General features: G+C 41.6%; 1 protein-coding gene across 1 annotated transcript in view; it reads left to right on the top strand.

The window, feature by feature from the left end:
- rtf2 (replication termination factor 2) overlaps positions 1-17,291 on the top strand; it is a 157,097-nt gene that overhangs the window by 55,355 nt on the left and 84,451 nt on the right. The window contains exon 5 of the mRNA XM_072556828.1: positions 2,237-2,315. Coding sequence (XP_072412929.1) covers positions 2,237-2,315 — 79 coding nt within the window. The remainder of the gene's footprint in view (positions 1-2,236; positions 2,316-17,291) is intronic.

Here is a 17,291-nt window from a genome sequence, read left to right as displayed (position 1 = left end):
GAAAGTCAAAATACCATATGCTTTCTTGACCCACTTGGGTGCAACTTTGAGGGATCCATGCACTTGAACACCAAGATTCCTCTGTTCCTTCACACTGCCAAGAATCCTGTCTTTAATCCTATGTTCAGCATTCAAGGTCGACCTTCCAAAATGCATTACTTCGCATTTATCCAGGTTGAACTCCATCTGCCATTTCTCAGCCCAGCTCTGCATCGTGTCTATGTCGCACTGCAGCCTGCAATAGCCCTCAATGCTATCTATAGCACCTGCAACCTTTGTGTCATCTGTAAATTTACTAACCCACCCCTCAACCTCCTCATCCAAGTCATTTATAGAATCTACAAAGAGCAAAGGCCCAAGAACAGAACCCTGCAGGACACCACTCACCGCTGACTTTCAGGCAGAATACGTTCCATCTACAACCACTCAATCTTCTGTCAGCCAACCAATTCTGAATCCAGAAACCCAAATCTCCCTGACTTTATGAATGAGCCCACCATGGTGAACCTTATCAAATGCCTTGCGAAAGTCCACGTAAACCACATCCACTGCTCGACCTTCGTCGACCTGTCCTGACACCTCAATAAGATTTGTGAGGCATGACCTGCCCCTCTCAAAACCATGCTGACTGCCTTTAATCACAGAACGCTTTTCCAAATCGTCATAAATTGTATCCCTCAAAATGCTTTCCAAAACCTTGCTGAGCACAGATGTAAGACTGACTGACTGGTCTGTAATTGCCAGGGATTTCCCTATTTCCCTTCTTGAAAAGAAGAGCAACATTTGCCTCCCTTCAATCCTTCAGTACGACTCCCGTGGAGAATGAGGAAGCAAAGATCTTCGCCAACAGCTTAGCAACCTCCTTTCTCGCTTCCCGAAGCAACCGAGAATAAATTTGGTTTGGCCCTGGGAACTTATCAATCTTAATGTTTTCCAAAATTTCCAGCACATCAACTTCATCAATCTTGATCTGTTCAAGCCTGTTTCCCAGCTCCTCAAAGTTCTCATTCACAACAAGGTCCCTTTCCTTAGTGAAAACCGAAGCAAAAAACTCATTTATGGCTTTCCCTATCTGCTCAGACTCCACACACAAGTTCCCTATGCTATCCCTGATTGGCCTGACCTTCTCCTTGATTATTATCTTGTTCCTCATGTAAGAGTAAAATGCATTTGAGTTCTTCCTAATCCTTCCTGCCAAGCCTTTCTCGTGCCCCCTCCTGGCTCTCCTCAGTCCATTTCTGAGCTCCTTTCTAGTAAACCTGTAATCCTCTAAAGCTATGCTAGATCCTTGCTTCCTCCACTTTACGTAGGCTGTTGTATTCCTTTTGATGAGAAGTTCCTCTGTTCTCGTCATCCAAGGCTCCTTAATCTTACCCCTTCTTACCTATCTCAGGGGAACAAATTTGTGCATCACTTGCAATAATAGTCTTCACATGTCTGCTGTGCCCTTTCTGTGGAATAATTGCTCCCAATCTGTACTTGCCAACTGCTGTCTGATAGCGTCATACTTTCCTTTTCCCCAGTTAAATATCTTCCCTTGGTAACTGCTTCTTTCCCTCTCCAAGTCTACGGTAAATGTGAGGCAGTTGTGGTCAGTTGAGGGGGATGGACACAGGGGACCCCTACTCTAACTGTTGGTTCCATTTCTTGCCCCTGACTGTAACCCAGCTGTCCCTATCCTGTGTCTGAGGAGTGACCACCTCCCTGTATGTTCTCTCAATTTCTCCCTCAGCCTCCCAGATGATCTGCAGTTCATCCAATTCTAGCTCCAATTCCCTAACTTGATTTTCAAGGAGCTGGCGTTGGGTGCACTTTCTGCAGATGTAGTCGGCAGAGACATGTGTCATGTCACTTACTTGCCATCTTCTGCAGGAGGAACATGCAACTGCCCTATCAGCCAAACCTTGCTAATTTGAAAGCCCACACCGGACTAAACAAGGAAGAGAAGAAAAGGAAATCCTGCAAACTTACCGAATTTACAGACTCTGGGTAAGGTTGGAGGGTGGGATGCCCTATGGTGTAGGGTCTCTGGTTTAGATCTCAGCCACTTAAAAACTTCTCCACAGCCCTCGTTACTCTCTGCCCTCTCTCCTTGCCGCTGTAAATCAGTATGTGCTGTACATCTCTCTGACTCTATGATCTAGATTATAAATGCAAAGGAATTTTTTTAATATAAAAAACATTCTTTGTAAAGGTAGTTACTGTTGCTGTTAGTCATGTTATTGGTATCTTGCAGATTTTGTTATCTCCGCGACTGTGGCTGTGTCTTTTCGGAGCGTGCTATGAAGGAGATAAAGACTGAAGTTTGCCATAAGGTAAGCAATTGGAATGTTGTACTCCAGTATATTGCCACCCTGCTGAATGTATGCTCAAAGGCAATAAATATGATTGATTAGACAAATCAATTTTGCCTATTTCTACGTATTCTTTGAAAACTTCCTTCTGTCTTAAGTGTTCAGGTATTGGATTGGTTGTCAGTTCATTGGTTGTGATTTCACTATTGATCACCTGTTTTACAGATGTTTTACAACTGCGTAGCTTTTGAATTTTGCTTTAGTTACAGAAGAAAAAATACCTCCAGGCGCACTTGTACCCAGAATGAAGCTAGGTTGTATGTGTTTTGAAATATTGAAAGCAAGTGTCACGTTCAGAATGCTGAACATTTCAATGCTGTTTTCCTTGCTGTAATGTTACAATGAGCTGATTATAGTTTTTGTTTTTGCTTTTATTAATTACCATCCTGACATTTGCATCATATTTTATAGTCAAAGGAAGTAGGGGCAGATGGTGGCCATGAGCCTGCTCTGATATTCAGTGTGGTTATGACTGATCATTCAACTCAGTCCCCTGTTCCCACTTTCTCCACTTATCTTTTGATCCTTTTAGCCCGAGGAAGGCTATTAGGATTCTAGGTAATTCAAGATGGAGGATGGGAAAAATTTCTGGCTGTCGCAGGCTGCTCCTTTTTTTTGAGAATTTTAAGTGTTGGAAGTGATTTCCTCGAATTCCAGGAGCAGCAATTGCTGTTTTCTATGCTGTTGCATTGGTTTGGAACTTTGGAGAGAAAAAAGTTAAAACAACAGCACTTTTAAAGGGGAGAGGTACAGACAAAGGAAGCACATGGTATGGTAAGTGTTGTGGGGGGGGGAGGGAGAAGAGAGAGAGAGAGAGAAAGAAATCCACACTGCTGACACAGCAGTGAACTGCACAGTTATTGCCTTTGCTGTTTGAATTCATTTATTGCTGGATGCCGGAGTGCGCCTGGGAGAATTAACAAACAGTGAAATTCACAACTGATGTTGGAGGAACGTGTTTGAAAGAGGCCACAGCACAGAAACAGATAAGTGATTATTTTAAGCATGGCCTTACAGTTAGTCTACAGTGGTGAGTAGAGTGGGTTCTTTCTTGATTATATGTTATATTGAGATATGTCTCTTGATTAAACTTAAAAATATAAGCCGTAAGTATTTATTTAACCTGGAGCGGTGTTTTTTTAGAGGAATAAGGCAGTCTGTAGGTTGAAAGAAGCAAAAATGCTCTTTAGTAGAGTGGTATGCTCTTCTTGTCTAATGTGGGAGTATAGGCAGAGTTTACATGTTACTGAGGATTATATCTGCAATTCGAGGTTGCAAACCCTATCAGATTGAGTGGATTGGATGGAGAGACAGTGAGAGGCAATGAGGAATTTACAAGAGCAAGGGAATGTGATGGATGGCAGTTACAGGAAGGGAGAAAAGTTGCAGATACAGTCACATAGATGGGTTAACTCCAGGAAAGGTAAGAGAGATAGGCAGGTTGTGCAGGAGTCTTCTGTGGCTGTCCCCATTTCAAACAAGTATGCTGTTTTGGAAAATGTAGGGGGTGATTTGATTCTCTGGGGAATGTAGCACGAACAGCCAAGTTTCTGGTCTTGAGACTGGTTCTCATGCATTGAGGGACACGTCAGATTCCAAGAAATCAATTGTGTTAGGGGACTCTCTAGTCTGAGGTATAGACAGACGTTTCTGTGGCCAGCAGAGAAAAATCAGAATGGTGTGTTGCTTCCCTGGTGCCAGGATCAAGGATGTCTCAGAGAGGGTGCAGAATGTTCTCACGAGGGAGAGGGGCCAGCAGGAGGTCATTGTCCACATTGGAACCAACGACATAGGAAGGGAAAAGGTTGAGATTCTGAAGGGAGATTACAGGGAGTTAGGCAGGAATTTAAAAAGGTCCTCAAGAGTAGTGATATCAGGATTATTCCCGGTGCTGCGAACTAGTGAGGGCAGGAAAAGGAAGATAGAGCAGATGAATGCATGGCTGAGGGGCTGGTGTATGGGAGAAGGATTCATGTTTTTGGATCATTGGAAGCTGTTTTGGGGTAGAAGCGACCTGTACAAGGACAGATTGCACCTAAATTGGAAGGGGACTAATATACTGGCAAGGAGATTTGCTAGAGCTGCTTGGGAGGGCTTAAACTAGTAAGGTGGGGTGGGGGGTTGGGGGGAGGTGTTGGGTGAGGAAAGAGATCAATCTGATACTGGTACAGTTCAGAACAGAAGCAAGTCAAACGGTTAGGGCAGGACGGGACAAAGCAGAGAACAAGGTAGGACTGATAGATTAAACTGCATTTATTTCAATGCAAGGGACCTAACAGGGAAGGCAGATGAACTTGGCATGGCTAGGAATATGGGATTGGGATATCATAGCAATTACAGAAACATGGCTCAGGGATGGACAGGACTGGCAGCTGAATGTTCCAGGATACAAATGCTACAGAAAGGAAGGCGAGAGAGGAGGGGGAGTGGTGTTTTTGATAAGGGGTAGCATTACAGCTGTACTGAGGGAGGATATTCCTGGAAATATATCCAGGGACATTAGTTGGGTGGAACTAAGAAATAAGAAAGGGATGATAACCTTATTGGGATTGTATTATAGACCCCCTAATGGTCAGAGGAAAATTGAGAAACAAACTTGTAAGGAGATCTCAGCTATCTGTAAGAATAATAGCATGGTTATGGTAGGGGATTTTAACTTCCCAAACATAGACTGGGACTGCCGTAGTTTTAAGGGTTTAGATGGAGAGGAATTTGTTAAATGTGTACAAGAACATTTTCTGATTCAGTTCGTGGATGTGCCTACTAGAGAAGGTGCAAAACCTGACCTACTCTGAGGAAATAAGGCAGGGCAGGTGACTGAGGTATCAGTGGGGGAGCACTATGGGGCCAGCGACCATAATTCTATTAGGTTTAAAATAGCGATGGAAAAGAATAGACCAGATCTAAAAGTTGAAGTTCTAAATTGGAGTAAGGCCAACTTTGGCAGTATTAGGCAAAAACTTTCAAAACCTGATTGGGAGTAAATGTTTGCAGGTAAAGGGACGGCTGGAAAATGCAACGCCTTCAGAAATGAGATACTGAGAGTCCAGAGACAGTATATTCCTGTTAGGGTGAAAGGAAAGGCTGATCGGAATAGAGAATGCTGGATGACTGAAGAAATTGCGGGTTTGGTTAAGAAAAAGAAGGAAGCATATGTCAGGTACAGACTAGATAGACAAGATCGATCGTGTGAATCCTTAGAGTATAAAGGCAGTTTGAGTATACTTAATAGGGAAATCAGGAGGGCAAAAAGGGGACATGAGATAGCTTTGACAAATAGAGTTAAGGAGAATCCAAAGGGTTTTTACAAATACATGAAGGACAAAAGGGTAACGAGGGAGAAAATGAGGCCCCTCAAAGATCAGCATGGTGGCCTTTGTACAGAGTCGCAGGAGGTGGGGAGATACTAAATTGAGTATTTTGCATCATTATTTACTGTGAAGAAGGACATGGAAGGTATAGAATGTAAGGAAATAGATGGTGACATCTTGAAAAATGTAAATATTACAGAGGGGGATATGCTGGATGTCTTAAAATGCCTAAAAGTGGATTAATTCCTAGATTTGGTCAGGTGTTCCCTAGAACTCTGTGGGAAGCTAGGAAAGTGATTGCTGGGCCTCTTGCTGAGATATTTATATCATCAATAGTCACAGGTGAGGTGCCGGAAGACTGGAGGTTGGCAAACGTGGTGCCATTCTTTGAGAGGTGGTAAGGACAAACCAGGGAACTATAGACCAGTGAGCCTGACGTCGGTGTTGCGTAAGTTGTTGAAGGGAATGCTGAGAAACAGGATGTACAGGTATTTGGAAGGCAAGGACTGATTAGGGATAGTCAGCATGGTTTTGTGCATGGGAAATTATTTCTCACAAACTTGATTGAGTTTTTTGAAGAAGTAACAAAGAAGATTGATGAGGGCAGAGCAGTAGACATAATCTATATGGACTTCAGTAAGGCGTTCAACAAGGTTCCCCATGGGAGACTGGTTAGCAAGGTTAGATCTCATAGAATACAGGGAGAACTAGCCATTTGGATACAGAACTGGCTCAAAGGTAGATTACAGAGGGTGGTGGTGGAGGGTTGTTTTTCAGACTGGAGACCTGTGACCAGTGGAGTGCCACAACGATCAGTGCTGGGTCCTCTACTTTTCATCATTTGTATAAATGATTTGGGTGTGAGCATAAGAGGGACAGTTAGTAAGTTTGCAGATGACACCAAAATTGGAGGTGTGGTGGACAGCGAAGAAGGTTACCTCAGATTACAATGGGCTCTTGATCAGATGGGCCACTGGTCAGAGGAGTGGCATTTGAAGTTTAATTTAGGTAAATGCGAGGTGCTGCATTTTGCGAAAGCAAAGCTTAGCAGGACTTGTACACTTAATGGTAAGTTAATGATATAGAAGATGGTATGAGCAATAACATTAGCAAATTTGCTGATGATACTAAGCTGGGTGGCAGGGTGAAATGTGAGGAGGATGTTAGGAGATTACAGGGTGACCTGGACAGGTTAGGTGAGTGGTCAGATGCCTGGCAGATGTAGTTTAATGTGGATAAATGTATGGTTATCCACTTTGATGGCAAGAACAGGAAGGCAGATTACTACCTAAATTGATTCCATTTAGGTAAAGGGGCAGTACTGAGAGATCTGGGTGTTCTTGTACACCGGTCAATGAAGGTAAGCATGCAGGTACAGCAGGTAGTGAAGAAGGCTAATAGCATGCTGGCCTTCATAACAAGAGGGGTTGAGCATAGAAGCAAAGAAGTTCTTCTGCAGCTGTACAGGGCCCTGGTGAGACCACACCTGGAGTACTGTGTGCAGTTCTGGTCTCCAAATTTGAGGAAAGACATTCTGGCTATTGAGGGAGTGCAGCGTAGGTTCACGAGGTCAATTCCTGGAATGGTGGGATTACCTTACACTGAAAGACTGGAGCGACTGGGCTTGTATGCCCTTGAGTTTAGAACACTGAGAGGGGATCTGATTGAGACATTTAAGATTAATAAAGGATTGGACACTCTGGAGGCAGGAAACATGTTTCCGCTGATGGGTGAGTGCCGAACCAGAGGACACAGCTTAAAAATATGGGGTAGACCATTTAGGACAGAGATGAGGAGAAACTTCTTCACCCAGAGAGTGGTGGGTGTGTGGAATGCTCTGCCCCAGAGGGCAGTGGAGGCCCAGTCTCTGGATTAATTTAGGAAAGAGTTGGATAGAGCTCTCAAGGATAGTGGAATCGAGGATTATGGAGATAAGGCAGGAGCAGGATACTGATTAAGGATGATCAACCATGATCATATTGAATGGTGGTGCAGGCTCGAAGGGCAGAATGGCCTACTCCTGCACCTATTGTCTATTGTCTATTAATGGTAAGGTCCTAGGGAGTGCTGCTGAATGAAGAGACCTTGGAGTGCAGGTTCATAGTTCCTTGAAAGTAGAGTCAAATGTAGCTAGGATAGTGAAGAAGGTATTGGTATGTTTTCCTTTATTGGTCAGAGTATTGAGTACAGGAGTTGGGAGGCCATGTTGCGGCTGTACAGGACATTGTTTAGGCCACTGTTGGGATATTGCGTGCAATTCTGGTCTCCTTCCTATCAGAAACCTGATAAGGTTCAGAAAAGATTTACAAGGATGTTGCCAGGGTTGGAGGATTTGAGCTATAGGGAGTGGTTGAACAGGCTGGGGCTGTTTTCCCTGGATTTTGGGGGGTGACCTTATAGAGGTTTATAAAATCATGAGGGGCATGGATAGGATAAATAGACAAAGTGTTTTCCCTGGGGTTGGCAGTCCAGAACTAGAGGGCATAGGTTTAGAGTGAGAGGGGAAAGATATAAAAGAGACGCAACGAGCAACTGTTTCACGCAGAAGGTGGTACGTATATGGAATGAGCTGCCAGAGGAAGTGGTGAAGGCTGGTACAGTTGCACCATTTAAAAGGCTTCTGGTTGGCTATATGAATAGGAGGGGTTTGGAGGGATATGGGCCGGGTGCAGGCAGGTGGGACTAGATTGGGTTAGCATATCTGGTCGGCATTGACAAGTGGGACTGAAGGGTCTATTTACATGCTGTATATCTTTATGACTCCATGACTCTAACTAGATCTAACTCCTTGAAAGCATTCAGTATTTTGGCATCAACTGCTTTCTGTGGCAGAGAATTCCATGGGCTCACTCACTCAGTGAGTGAAGAAATTTCTCCTCCTCTCAGTCCTAAACTGCCTACCCTGTATCCCTTCAACTGTGTGGGTAAAACTTTTGTTGCACTCTCAAAGTCAATCTCCATAATGTGCGCTGAGTTTTTGGATTAATAGCCCAATTATAATTTTTCTTGGCTATTGCTTCCTTGCTAATCTCAAACAGTATGACTTGCATGGAAGAATCTGTGCAGTTTCCTGTCACAGATGTGCTGTAGCAACTAACATTGTACCTGAAACCATAAGCCACATGAACAGAAGTCGGCTATTTGGTCCAGTCTGCTTCCTCTTTCCATGAGATCACTGCTAATTTTATAATCCTCAGTCTCACTTTCCTGCGTTATCCCCATAACCCTTGATTTCCTCACTAATTCAAGATCTATCAAGTTGAATTCCATAGTTCGATTATCCTCAAAAATTTCCTCCTCATGTCTTCTTCTAAATGTGCAACCCGGTATTCTGAGATGATACTCTGTGGCACCAGGCTCTCTAGACTGAGACTGTCATGCCTCCTTAACAATTATATACGTTTCAGTCAGGTCACCTCCATTGTTCTGAATTCAGTGAGCACAGACCCAACCTAATCAACCTGCAGTCAGAAGAGAATCCCTGTATACTCTGAATTAACCTTCCATGGTCTGCATCCATTGTATGTATATCTTTCTTTGAATAAGGGGACCAGAACCATTCACACTAATCCAGGCGTGGTCTGATCAGTGCATTTGTTTCAGCAAGACCTCCCTCATTTTACAACACACACACAAAATGCTGGAGAAACTCAGCAAGTCTGGGAGTATCTGTGGAGAGAGAAAAACAGCATATTAACATTTTGAGTTAATATTTTGGGTCCAGTGACCCTTCCTCAGAACTAATGGTAGCTAGGAAAATGTTGATTTCTCTTGAGATATTGTATTCTAAATCCATCCATTTACAAACACTTTATATTTTCCACTCACAAGCATCTTATGTCTATTCATTCATAAGTACTTTACTCACCTACTCACAAGTGAACATTGCATTCTCATTTCTTTCTTTCATTCATAACTCCCTACTATAACACTGTTTCATTCATTCATAAAACCGTGGTTCTGCTATATATTTTACTGTCATAAGATAGTCCAAACTTAAAACAACCTTTCAAACCCATTATGGAACAACCTCAGTTATCCAAACATCAATTATCTTCATTTCAGATTATCCAAACAAGATGTCAAGGTCCCGTAAATACTTCCTTTGTTTACGATCAGATCAGTTATCCGCACAAAATACTCCCCGCCCATCTCGTTCGGGTAATTGAGGTTGTCCTGGGCTGCATTTTTTTGCACCTTATCAGGCCTTGCCACCTCCAAATAGGTTTCAGTATTGTAAACAATACCATCCCCATCAAGTCTCCATTAAACATTATAATATTAATCAGCCCTTACCAACTGTCTCATGGACCTGAATAGATTACAGAACACCAAACAGTTTCCCCAGTTAGCCTATACTTGTTAAATATCTTTTTAACTAGCCCCATTATCCCTTGAAGAAATCAACTGTCAAAATAGAGCTTAAGTGAAATTGCATGAATGAATGAAATTCACGCCGGCAAGTAGTAAACCAATCTCTCAACCCAGCTGCAGGTAATCAGTTTAATGCAGGTACACTTTCTAACTTATTTAAAGCATATCGGCCTAGTATTTTTATTAACATTTGCTAACTTAAAAGACAAAAGGACTAACATCCCTTAATTATGCAAACAGACCGAATAGACACACTTTATCCCATCAGAAGTAGCAACCAGCACTTAGCACATGTCTTAACCCATCTCCTGTCTCCCAAGACAGAAGCCCCTCAAACTTTTCTATATGAAAGATGAACCAATGTAACACCATAGTAATGGAATTTTAATATATGTAAGAACTGTATTTTGGGATTCTATTGCCAACACGAACTCATGCTCTTGTGGTTGTGGAGTAAGAAAGGCTATTTTCACCATTCACCGATTTTGGCCGTTATTTGAACATGCAGAAGATAAGATGGGGGAAGGGGTAAGGAGTAAGCAATAGGTGGGGATCTTGTCCAGTGAGAGAGAAGAACAGTTGGACAGACTATTATGAAGGCGTAGAGCTGTACTACACCTTTTGAGAGAGAAGCTAGCAAGGACTGACTGAAAGTACAGTGTGTCCTGAACAATTTAAAAATTTACCATTTGGTGAAAACAAATAGCTGGAGTTGTGTTGCTATAGAACAAAACAAAATGCAAATTCTGCCAATCAGTTTAAATTATGCCCCAGATACCAAAATCCAATCAAATTTGCATTTTACTGTTCGGAAGAACATCAAACCAATGAAATATCCAATATTTTGGGGTATAAAATTGGACATTTTGAGCCGTTAGGGGGGAAAATGCCAAGAAAACCAAGTATAGACTGCTAGCCGAATAGCGCCCTGAAAGATACTTGTACGTATGAAATACTGAAGAAAAGATGTCAGGAAAATCTGCAGAGGAAAATAAAATGAGAAGGTTCGACAGCTGGATGGCTTTGAAAGTTGAACTTTGTTTGTAAATCTTAATTAGGGTTTTTTTTTCAGACCAGTATTGTAGAGTGGGAGCTAAAAGATAGGTTTAAAAGAAAAGAGTTGTAAATAGTTGGCTTTAGTATTCTCTGTTGGACTTAAAGAATAAAGTTGTTCATTTTTACTTTCAATAGTGACCTCTGGGATAGTTTTTGCTTCTCGAAATTTAACAGATCATGGTGCGAAGTAATCCTATCTGTGTGTCGGGTTTAAATTAACAAAGGAGTTTAACACATTTCGTAATAAGACAAAGAAATCGATAACTATCTGGGTGGGAAGGTGAATAGCTATTAATGGAGACTGTTAGTGGTTAACAGTAGGTAGTATGTAATGGCAGACTGTGATTTTATAAATCTCTATAAGGTCACCCCTCAGCCTCCGATGCTCCAGGGAAAACAGACCCAGCCTATTCAACCTCTCCCGATAGCTCAAATACTTCAACCCTGGCAACATCCTTGTAAATCTTTTCTGAACCCTTTCAAGTTTCACAACATCTTTCTGATAGGAAGGAGATCAGAATTGTGCGCACTATTCCAACTTTCTTCTGCAGCTTGAAACTATAACATCATCCATGAGATCCAGAGGGACTAGAAGCTGCAGCAAGATGTTCAAACTTCCCAATTATTTTGCTACAAGTTACTATAGAGTATAAATTTAAGTGGTTTGATTATATTAAATACACAATGAAATTAAGGATTCTAAAAATTAATAACTTGTGCATATCATTTTTTTCTAAACTTCTGTTTGACTCCTCCCTTGGCTTAAGCACACTTGATGTCTTCCTCCATGTTAAGACAGCAAAAAATTAATTCTCAAAACTTTACTACCATCACCTGGTAAAAGGGGAAAAAATGACTTAAAATGGCTACAGTGCTTATCTGACCAGACTGAACCAATTCAGAACATAGAACATAGAAAAATACAGTGCAGTACAGGCCCTTTGGCCCTTGATGTTGCGCCGATCCAAGCCCACCTAACCTACACTAGCCCACTATCCTCCATATGCCTATCCAATGCCCGTTTAAATGCCCATAAAGAGGGAGAGTCCACCACTGCTACTGGCAGGGCATTCCATGAACTCACGACTCGCTGAGTAAAGAATCTACCCCTAACATCTGTCCTATACCTACCACCCCTTAATTTAAAGCTATTTCTTGAAACCATCAATAAACAAGACCCAGTATGTCATCAAAATGGCAGATTTGTGTTTGATTTTTCTTTCATCTTGTTGGAAGATAAAAGATCCAACTGCAGATTATTTAGTTTTTTTTGTTGGAGGAGAAATATCAATGAAGACAGACATAGGAATACGCAAGTGAACTCGATTTCAAGCAACAGCTTTTCAGTAGAGAGAACAATAAATCAATTTGTAACAGCAGAACTGGAATTTCTGCTCTTTTTTTTTCTCCTCCCAGCCTTTAAAACATATCATCAATGAAAAGAAAGTCAAAGAAACACCCATTCACCAAAAACTTTTGTATCCATAAATTTTTGCTGGTGCTAAGTTTTAAGTCATCAATTAAATACCCATTATCTCAGGTTAAACTTGACATTTCAAAGATTCCAAGGACTTTTCAAATTACATCCTGGTCTCTTCTTTTTGTACTGGACCTTCCCCCCCCCCTCCTTTTGTTTTTGAGTTTGAGGTCGTATTTGATTATTTCTCTCTGGGTTTAGATCAATAAATTTCCTCTTTCACTCAATCTTAATTCACTCCTTTATTCTTGAATTAGCAAATTGCATTTTAACTGAAGTGTTGTAAAGCTGAAAGCTAAAAAGAATAAAACATTTTTGTGGCCAACCAAAAGCATTAATGAGAGGGGAGCTAATTCGAGAGAAAAATAACATCTTGTCATGCTGTCAACATTATTCTTGAACAGCATTGGCTGCAGTCTTCTAAACAGCAATTAATTAAGTCATATAGATTGTTTTAGCTGACAAGTTGTGTAAATTCAACCACTACCGCGATAATAAATCTCTATTGAGTTCACTTTCTAACTTAATTTGGATTTTAGCCTTTTGTCTATTGTCATATCTTGATAGTAATCAACTCATAGAATCCCTTCAATGTGGGAGCAGGCCATTTGGCCCACCAAGTCCACACTGACCCCCCGAAGAGCATTCCATCCACCTACACCATACCTGCTTTTTCCATGGATGGTCCACCCAGCCCGCATATCCCTGGACGCTACAGGCAACTCAGCACAGCAAATCCACCCAACCGCACATCCTTGAACTGTGGGAGAAAGCCGAAGTACCCGGAGCAAACCCGCACAGACTGGGAGAATGATCAAACTTCACACAGACAGCTGCCCATGGGGCAGCGTTCAGGCCCTAAAGTTATTGAACTCGAAGGGCTACAGTGGCCCCAGGGGGAGTATGCGATGTTGTTCTTCCAGCGTGCGCTGAGCTTTCCTGGAGCACTGCAGCAAGCCTGAGACAGATATGTTGGCAATGGGACAGGCTGGTGTGTTAAAGTTTCCCCAGTATCGAGGAGACCACATTGTGAGCAGCGAATGTAGTAGTCTAGATTGTGAGAAGTGCAGGTAAAGTGCTGCTTCACCTGGAAGCTATGTTTGGGCCTTGAATACTGAGGAGGGAGAAGGTAACCCTGTTTCCTCTGAAAGCTCCATTCCATTCTCCCAGTTCCTCCGTCTCTGTCTCATGCTCTAATGAGGCCAACTTCAATAAGGGAGTCTCTGAAATGTCCACCTTCTTCCTCAATCGAGGATTCTCTAGCACCGTTGTTGACAGGGCCCTCAACCGGGTCTGACCCATCTCCTGCACTTCCACCCTTATCTCCTTTCTCGCCTCCTGCAATAGCAATAGGATTCTTCTGATCATTACCTACCGTCCCACCAGCATCCACATCCAGAAGATCATCAGCTGCCGTTTCTGTCACCTTCAGCGAGATGTCATCACCAGGCACCCATTGCCCTCCCCTCCCTTGTCTGCCTTCCTCAGAGACCGTTCCCTCTGGGACACCCTGGTCCACTCTTCCTTCATCCCCAACAACCCCCACAGTCCTACAACACCTTTCCCTGCAATGGCTGAAGGTGTAACATCTGCTCATTTACTTCCTTAGTATCCAAGGGCCCAAACATACCTTGCAAGTGAAGCAGCACTTTACCTGTGCTGCTCACAATCTAGACTGCTGTATTCACTGCTCACAATGTGGTCTCCTCTACATTGGGGAAATGAAGTGTAGTCTGGGTGACTGCTTTGTAGAACATTTGCATCTGCTCACAAAATATACCCTGAGTTTCCAGTTGCCTGCCACTTCAACACACCACCCTGTTCCCTGGCCAACATCTCTGTCTCAGGCTTGCTGCAGTGCTGCAGCAGCGCAAGCTGGAAGAACAACACCTTATTTTCTGCCTGGGACCCCGCTGGTCTCCGGACTCTATATTGAGTTCAATAATTTTAGGGCCTGAACTCCCCTACCAAATATGCCAGGCCTTATCATACAGTCTGCCATTATACACTACCTATTATTAGCCACTAATAGTCTCCGTTAACATGTATTCACCCTCCCAAAGATTGTTGTTGACTTCTTTGTCCAACTGCTTTCTCATTGGGTTTTATCCCTTATCACCTACTACTTAACCATGACCACCATCACCCTATCTTCTGCATATAAACCGACATTTTCCTAGCTACCATCAGTTCTGAGGAAAGGTTTGATTTCTCTTCACAAATGCTGCCAGACCTGCTGAGCTTTTCCAGCAACTTCAGTTTTTGTTGCTGATTTACAGTATCTATAGTTCTTTCGATGTTTATTTAACATTTTGAGTCTTTGGACTGACTACTTTTATATTTCATTCCCTCTGCCAAAAGACCAACATTCCATTTGCCTTCTCTTATCATCCATAGATTTTGAATGCTAACTTTTTGTGGGTCATGTGCAAGGAATCTCAAATGCCTCTGTGCTGCAGCTATCTACAATCTTGCTATTTAAATAATATTCAGCTCTTTTATTCTTCCAGCCAAAGTGCATAATCTTACATTTTCCTCCATTATATTCCATTTGCCAAGCTTTTGCCCAATCACCTAACTTGTCTATATCCTTCTGCACACTGTCATCCTGACTACTTACCACCTATTTTTGTCATTTGTGAATTTGATAATAGTAATGTACATTTAAGGAGCTGTTTTTCCATTTTTACTCTCATTAGGCGTGACTAATGACCAAAACACAGTTGCTGGATTTTTAAACACCATTCTATTTAATGTTTATAGTAATATCGTTGTTCAAGATAGTTTAAGTATAACAGTAAGTATAACATTCTGATGCTCATCTGAAATTTGGAATTCCTTGTCTGCTGTCAGGGCCGATTATTACTTATTGATGTTGTTATTGGTTTATGTAAGCAAAACATAGCCTATTTGTTCATAGAACCCATAATAGTAACACAAAAGACTAATTAATCTGTTTTAATATTGTTCATTGATAAATTATGGATAGAGACTTGGAAGAATGATCTTGATATATTGTTAGAAGTATGTAAATAATTGTAATGATGAGCTTAAAGATATATAGGTAGAATGTATTGATTGATTAAGTATCTTGAGTACATGAAAAGTGACTTCTGTGACCAAGTGTTGGTTCAAGAGGAGGCAAACTTCTGTCATTAACTCTGGCAATAAATGAAAGATTGGGCTCTGCTTTCCTACCTCACCACCTGGCTTCAGAATAAGTGAATGTGGTGGTGGAGGATGGTTGCCTCATTGTAAAAATTGAAAGCCAAGATTATTTATTTGCAGATAGATTGTAAACTGAACAATCTGAGTTTTGTAAAGAGCGGCAGAAATCAAAAGTAGATTGTCAGGATGGTTATCCATTTACATTCTCTGAATCCAAACTTTATTGCCATTTGAAAAAAATAGCTGGATGTGTGGAGGCAGGTTGTGTCCTTTTGAAATGACACTGCTCCAAATGAAAGCCAAATCAAAAGCAAAATCTTTTTCTTGGATACTAATTAACTTTTGGATCATTTAACTTCAAGGATAAAATTGACAAACAAGTTTTATTAGTTGCCTATGCAACTTTGATTAATTTTGAAAAATGGACAGTCATTTCATAGAGGAATATATATCATGTACTGTATGGATGATTGCAGAAATTCAACTTGGAAATTCTTCATTTAGTTCTTTCATGTAAATTGCTCGATTGTGGTAAAGCACTGCACGTGGATACACTTTTAGTTTTAACTAACATACACAAAAAAGATACCCTTTTGGATCAAATATATGTTGTCTTTTTACTTGAGAAGCTCCGGAAATAAAAAGTGGTCTAAAGTACTTCAGCTGCAGAAATGCTGACATTTGCAGAATTAATTGGTATGGAATTTTAATTATCAATTATTTTACTGAAAATTTTGTGCAAGCAGCTCCATGAGAATAGTTTACCCATTAAATATTCCTGAGAAATATTGTACATTAAGGAAAAGTGGGATTGAAGAAAGCTTCTTCATTAACTGGCTAGTGTAAAAGAGATCTTAGACAATAAATCTTAGATAATATGGGTCAATGGAAGTGATGAATTTTGGACTACTTTACAAAACATTACTTTACAAATTGTGGATGGCACGGTGGTTAGCACTGCTGCCTCTCAGCGCCAGAGACCCGGGTTCAATTCTCGCCTCAGGCGACTGACTGTGTGGAGTTTGCACGTTCTCCCCGTGTCTGCGTGGGTTTCCTCCGGGTGCTCCGGTTTCCTCCCACAGTCCAAAGACCCGCAGGTCTGGTGAATTGGCCATGCTAAATTGCCCGTAGTGTTAGGTAAGGTTGAATGTAGGGGTATGGGTGGGTTGCGCTTCAGCGGGTCGGTGTGGACTTGTTGGGCCGAAGGGCCTGTTTCCACACTGTAAGTAATCTAATCTAATCTAAAACGGATTGTTTGTATTATTGGAGATTCTAGAAGGGGGCTCTTTTTATTATGACGCGTCATATAGAGTATTACATATTTCTTTGTTTTAAATTTCTTTTAAAATATTATTTGTTATAAAATTTTATTTTAAAGAGAAGATCGTCTATTAGTTGACTGTTAGTTGTATTATTAAGGTTATGCACTTAGATGTCGGTTAGCTTAGTTGCTGGATGGCTGTTCTGTGATAGAGTAATGCCAATAGCATGGATTAAATTCCCACACTATTCAGGACTCTGCTCAACTCTGCAACCCTCAGGTGAACCCAT

This window comes from Chiloscyllium punctatum, chromosome 37 (genome assembly GCF_047496795.1).
Source record: "Chiloscyllium punctatum isolate Juve2018m chromosome 37, sChiPun1.3, whole genome shotgun sequence".
NCBI lineage: Eukaryota > Metazoa > Chordata > Chondrichthyes > Orectolobiformes > Hemiscylliidae > Chiloscyllium > Chiloscyllium punctatum.
The sequence above is the reverse complement of the archived record's forward strand: the minus strand, read 5'-3'. Positions and strand labels throughout refer to the sequence as shown.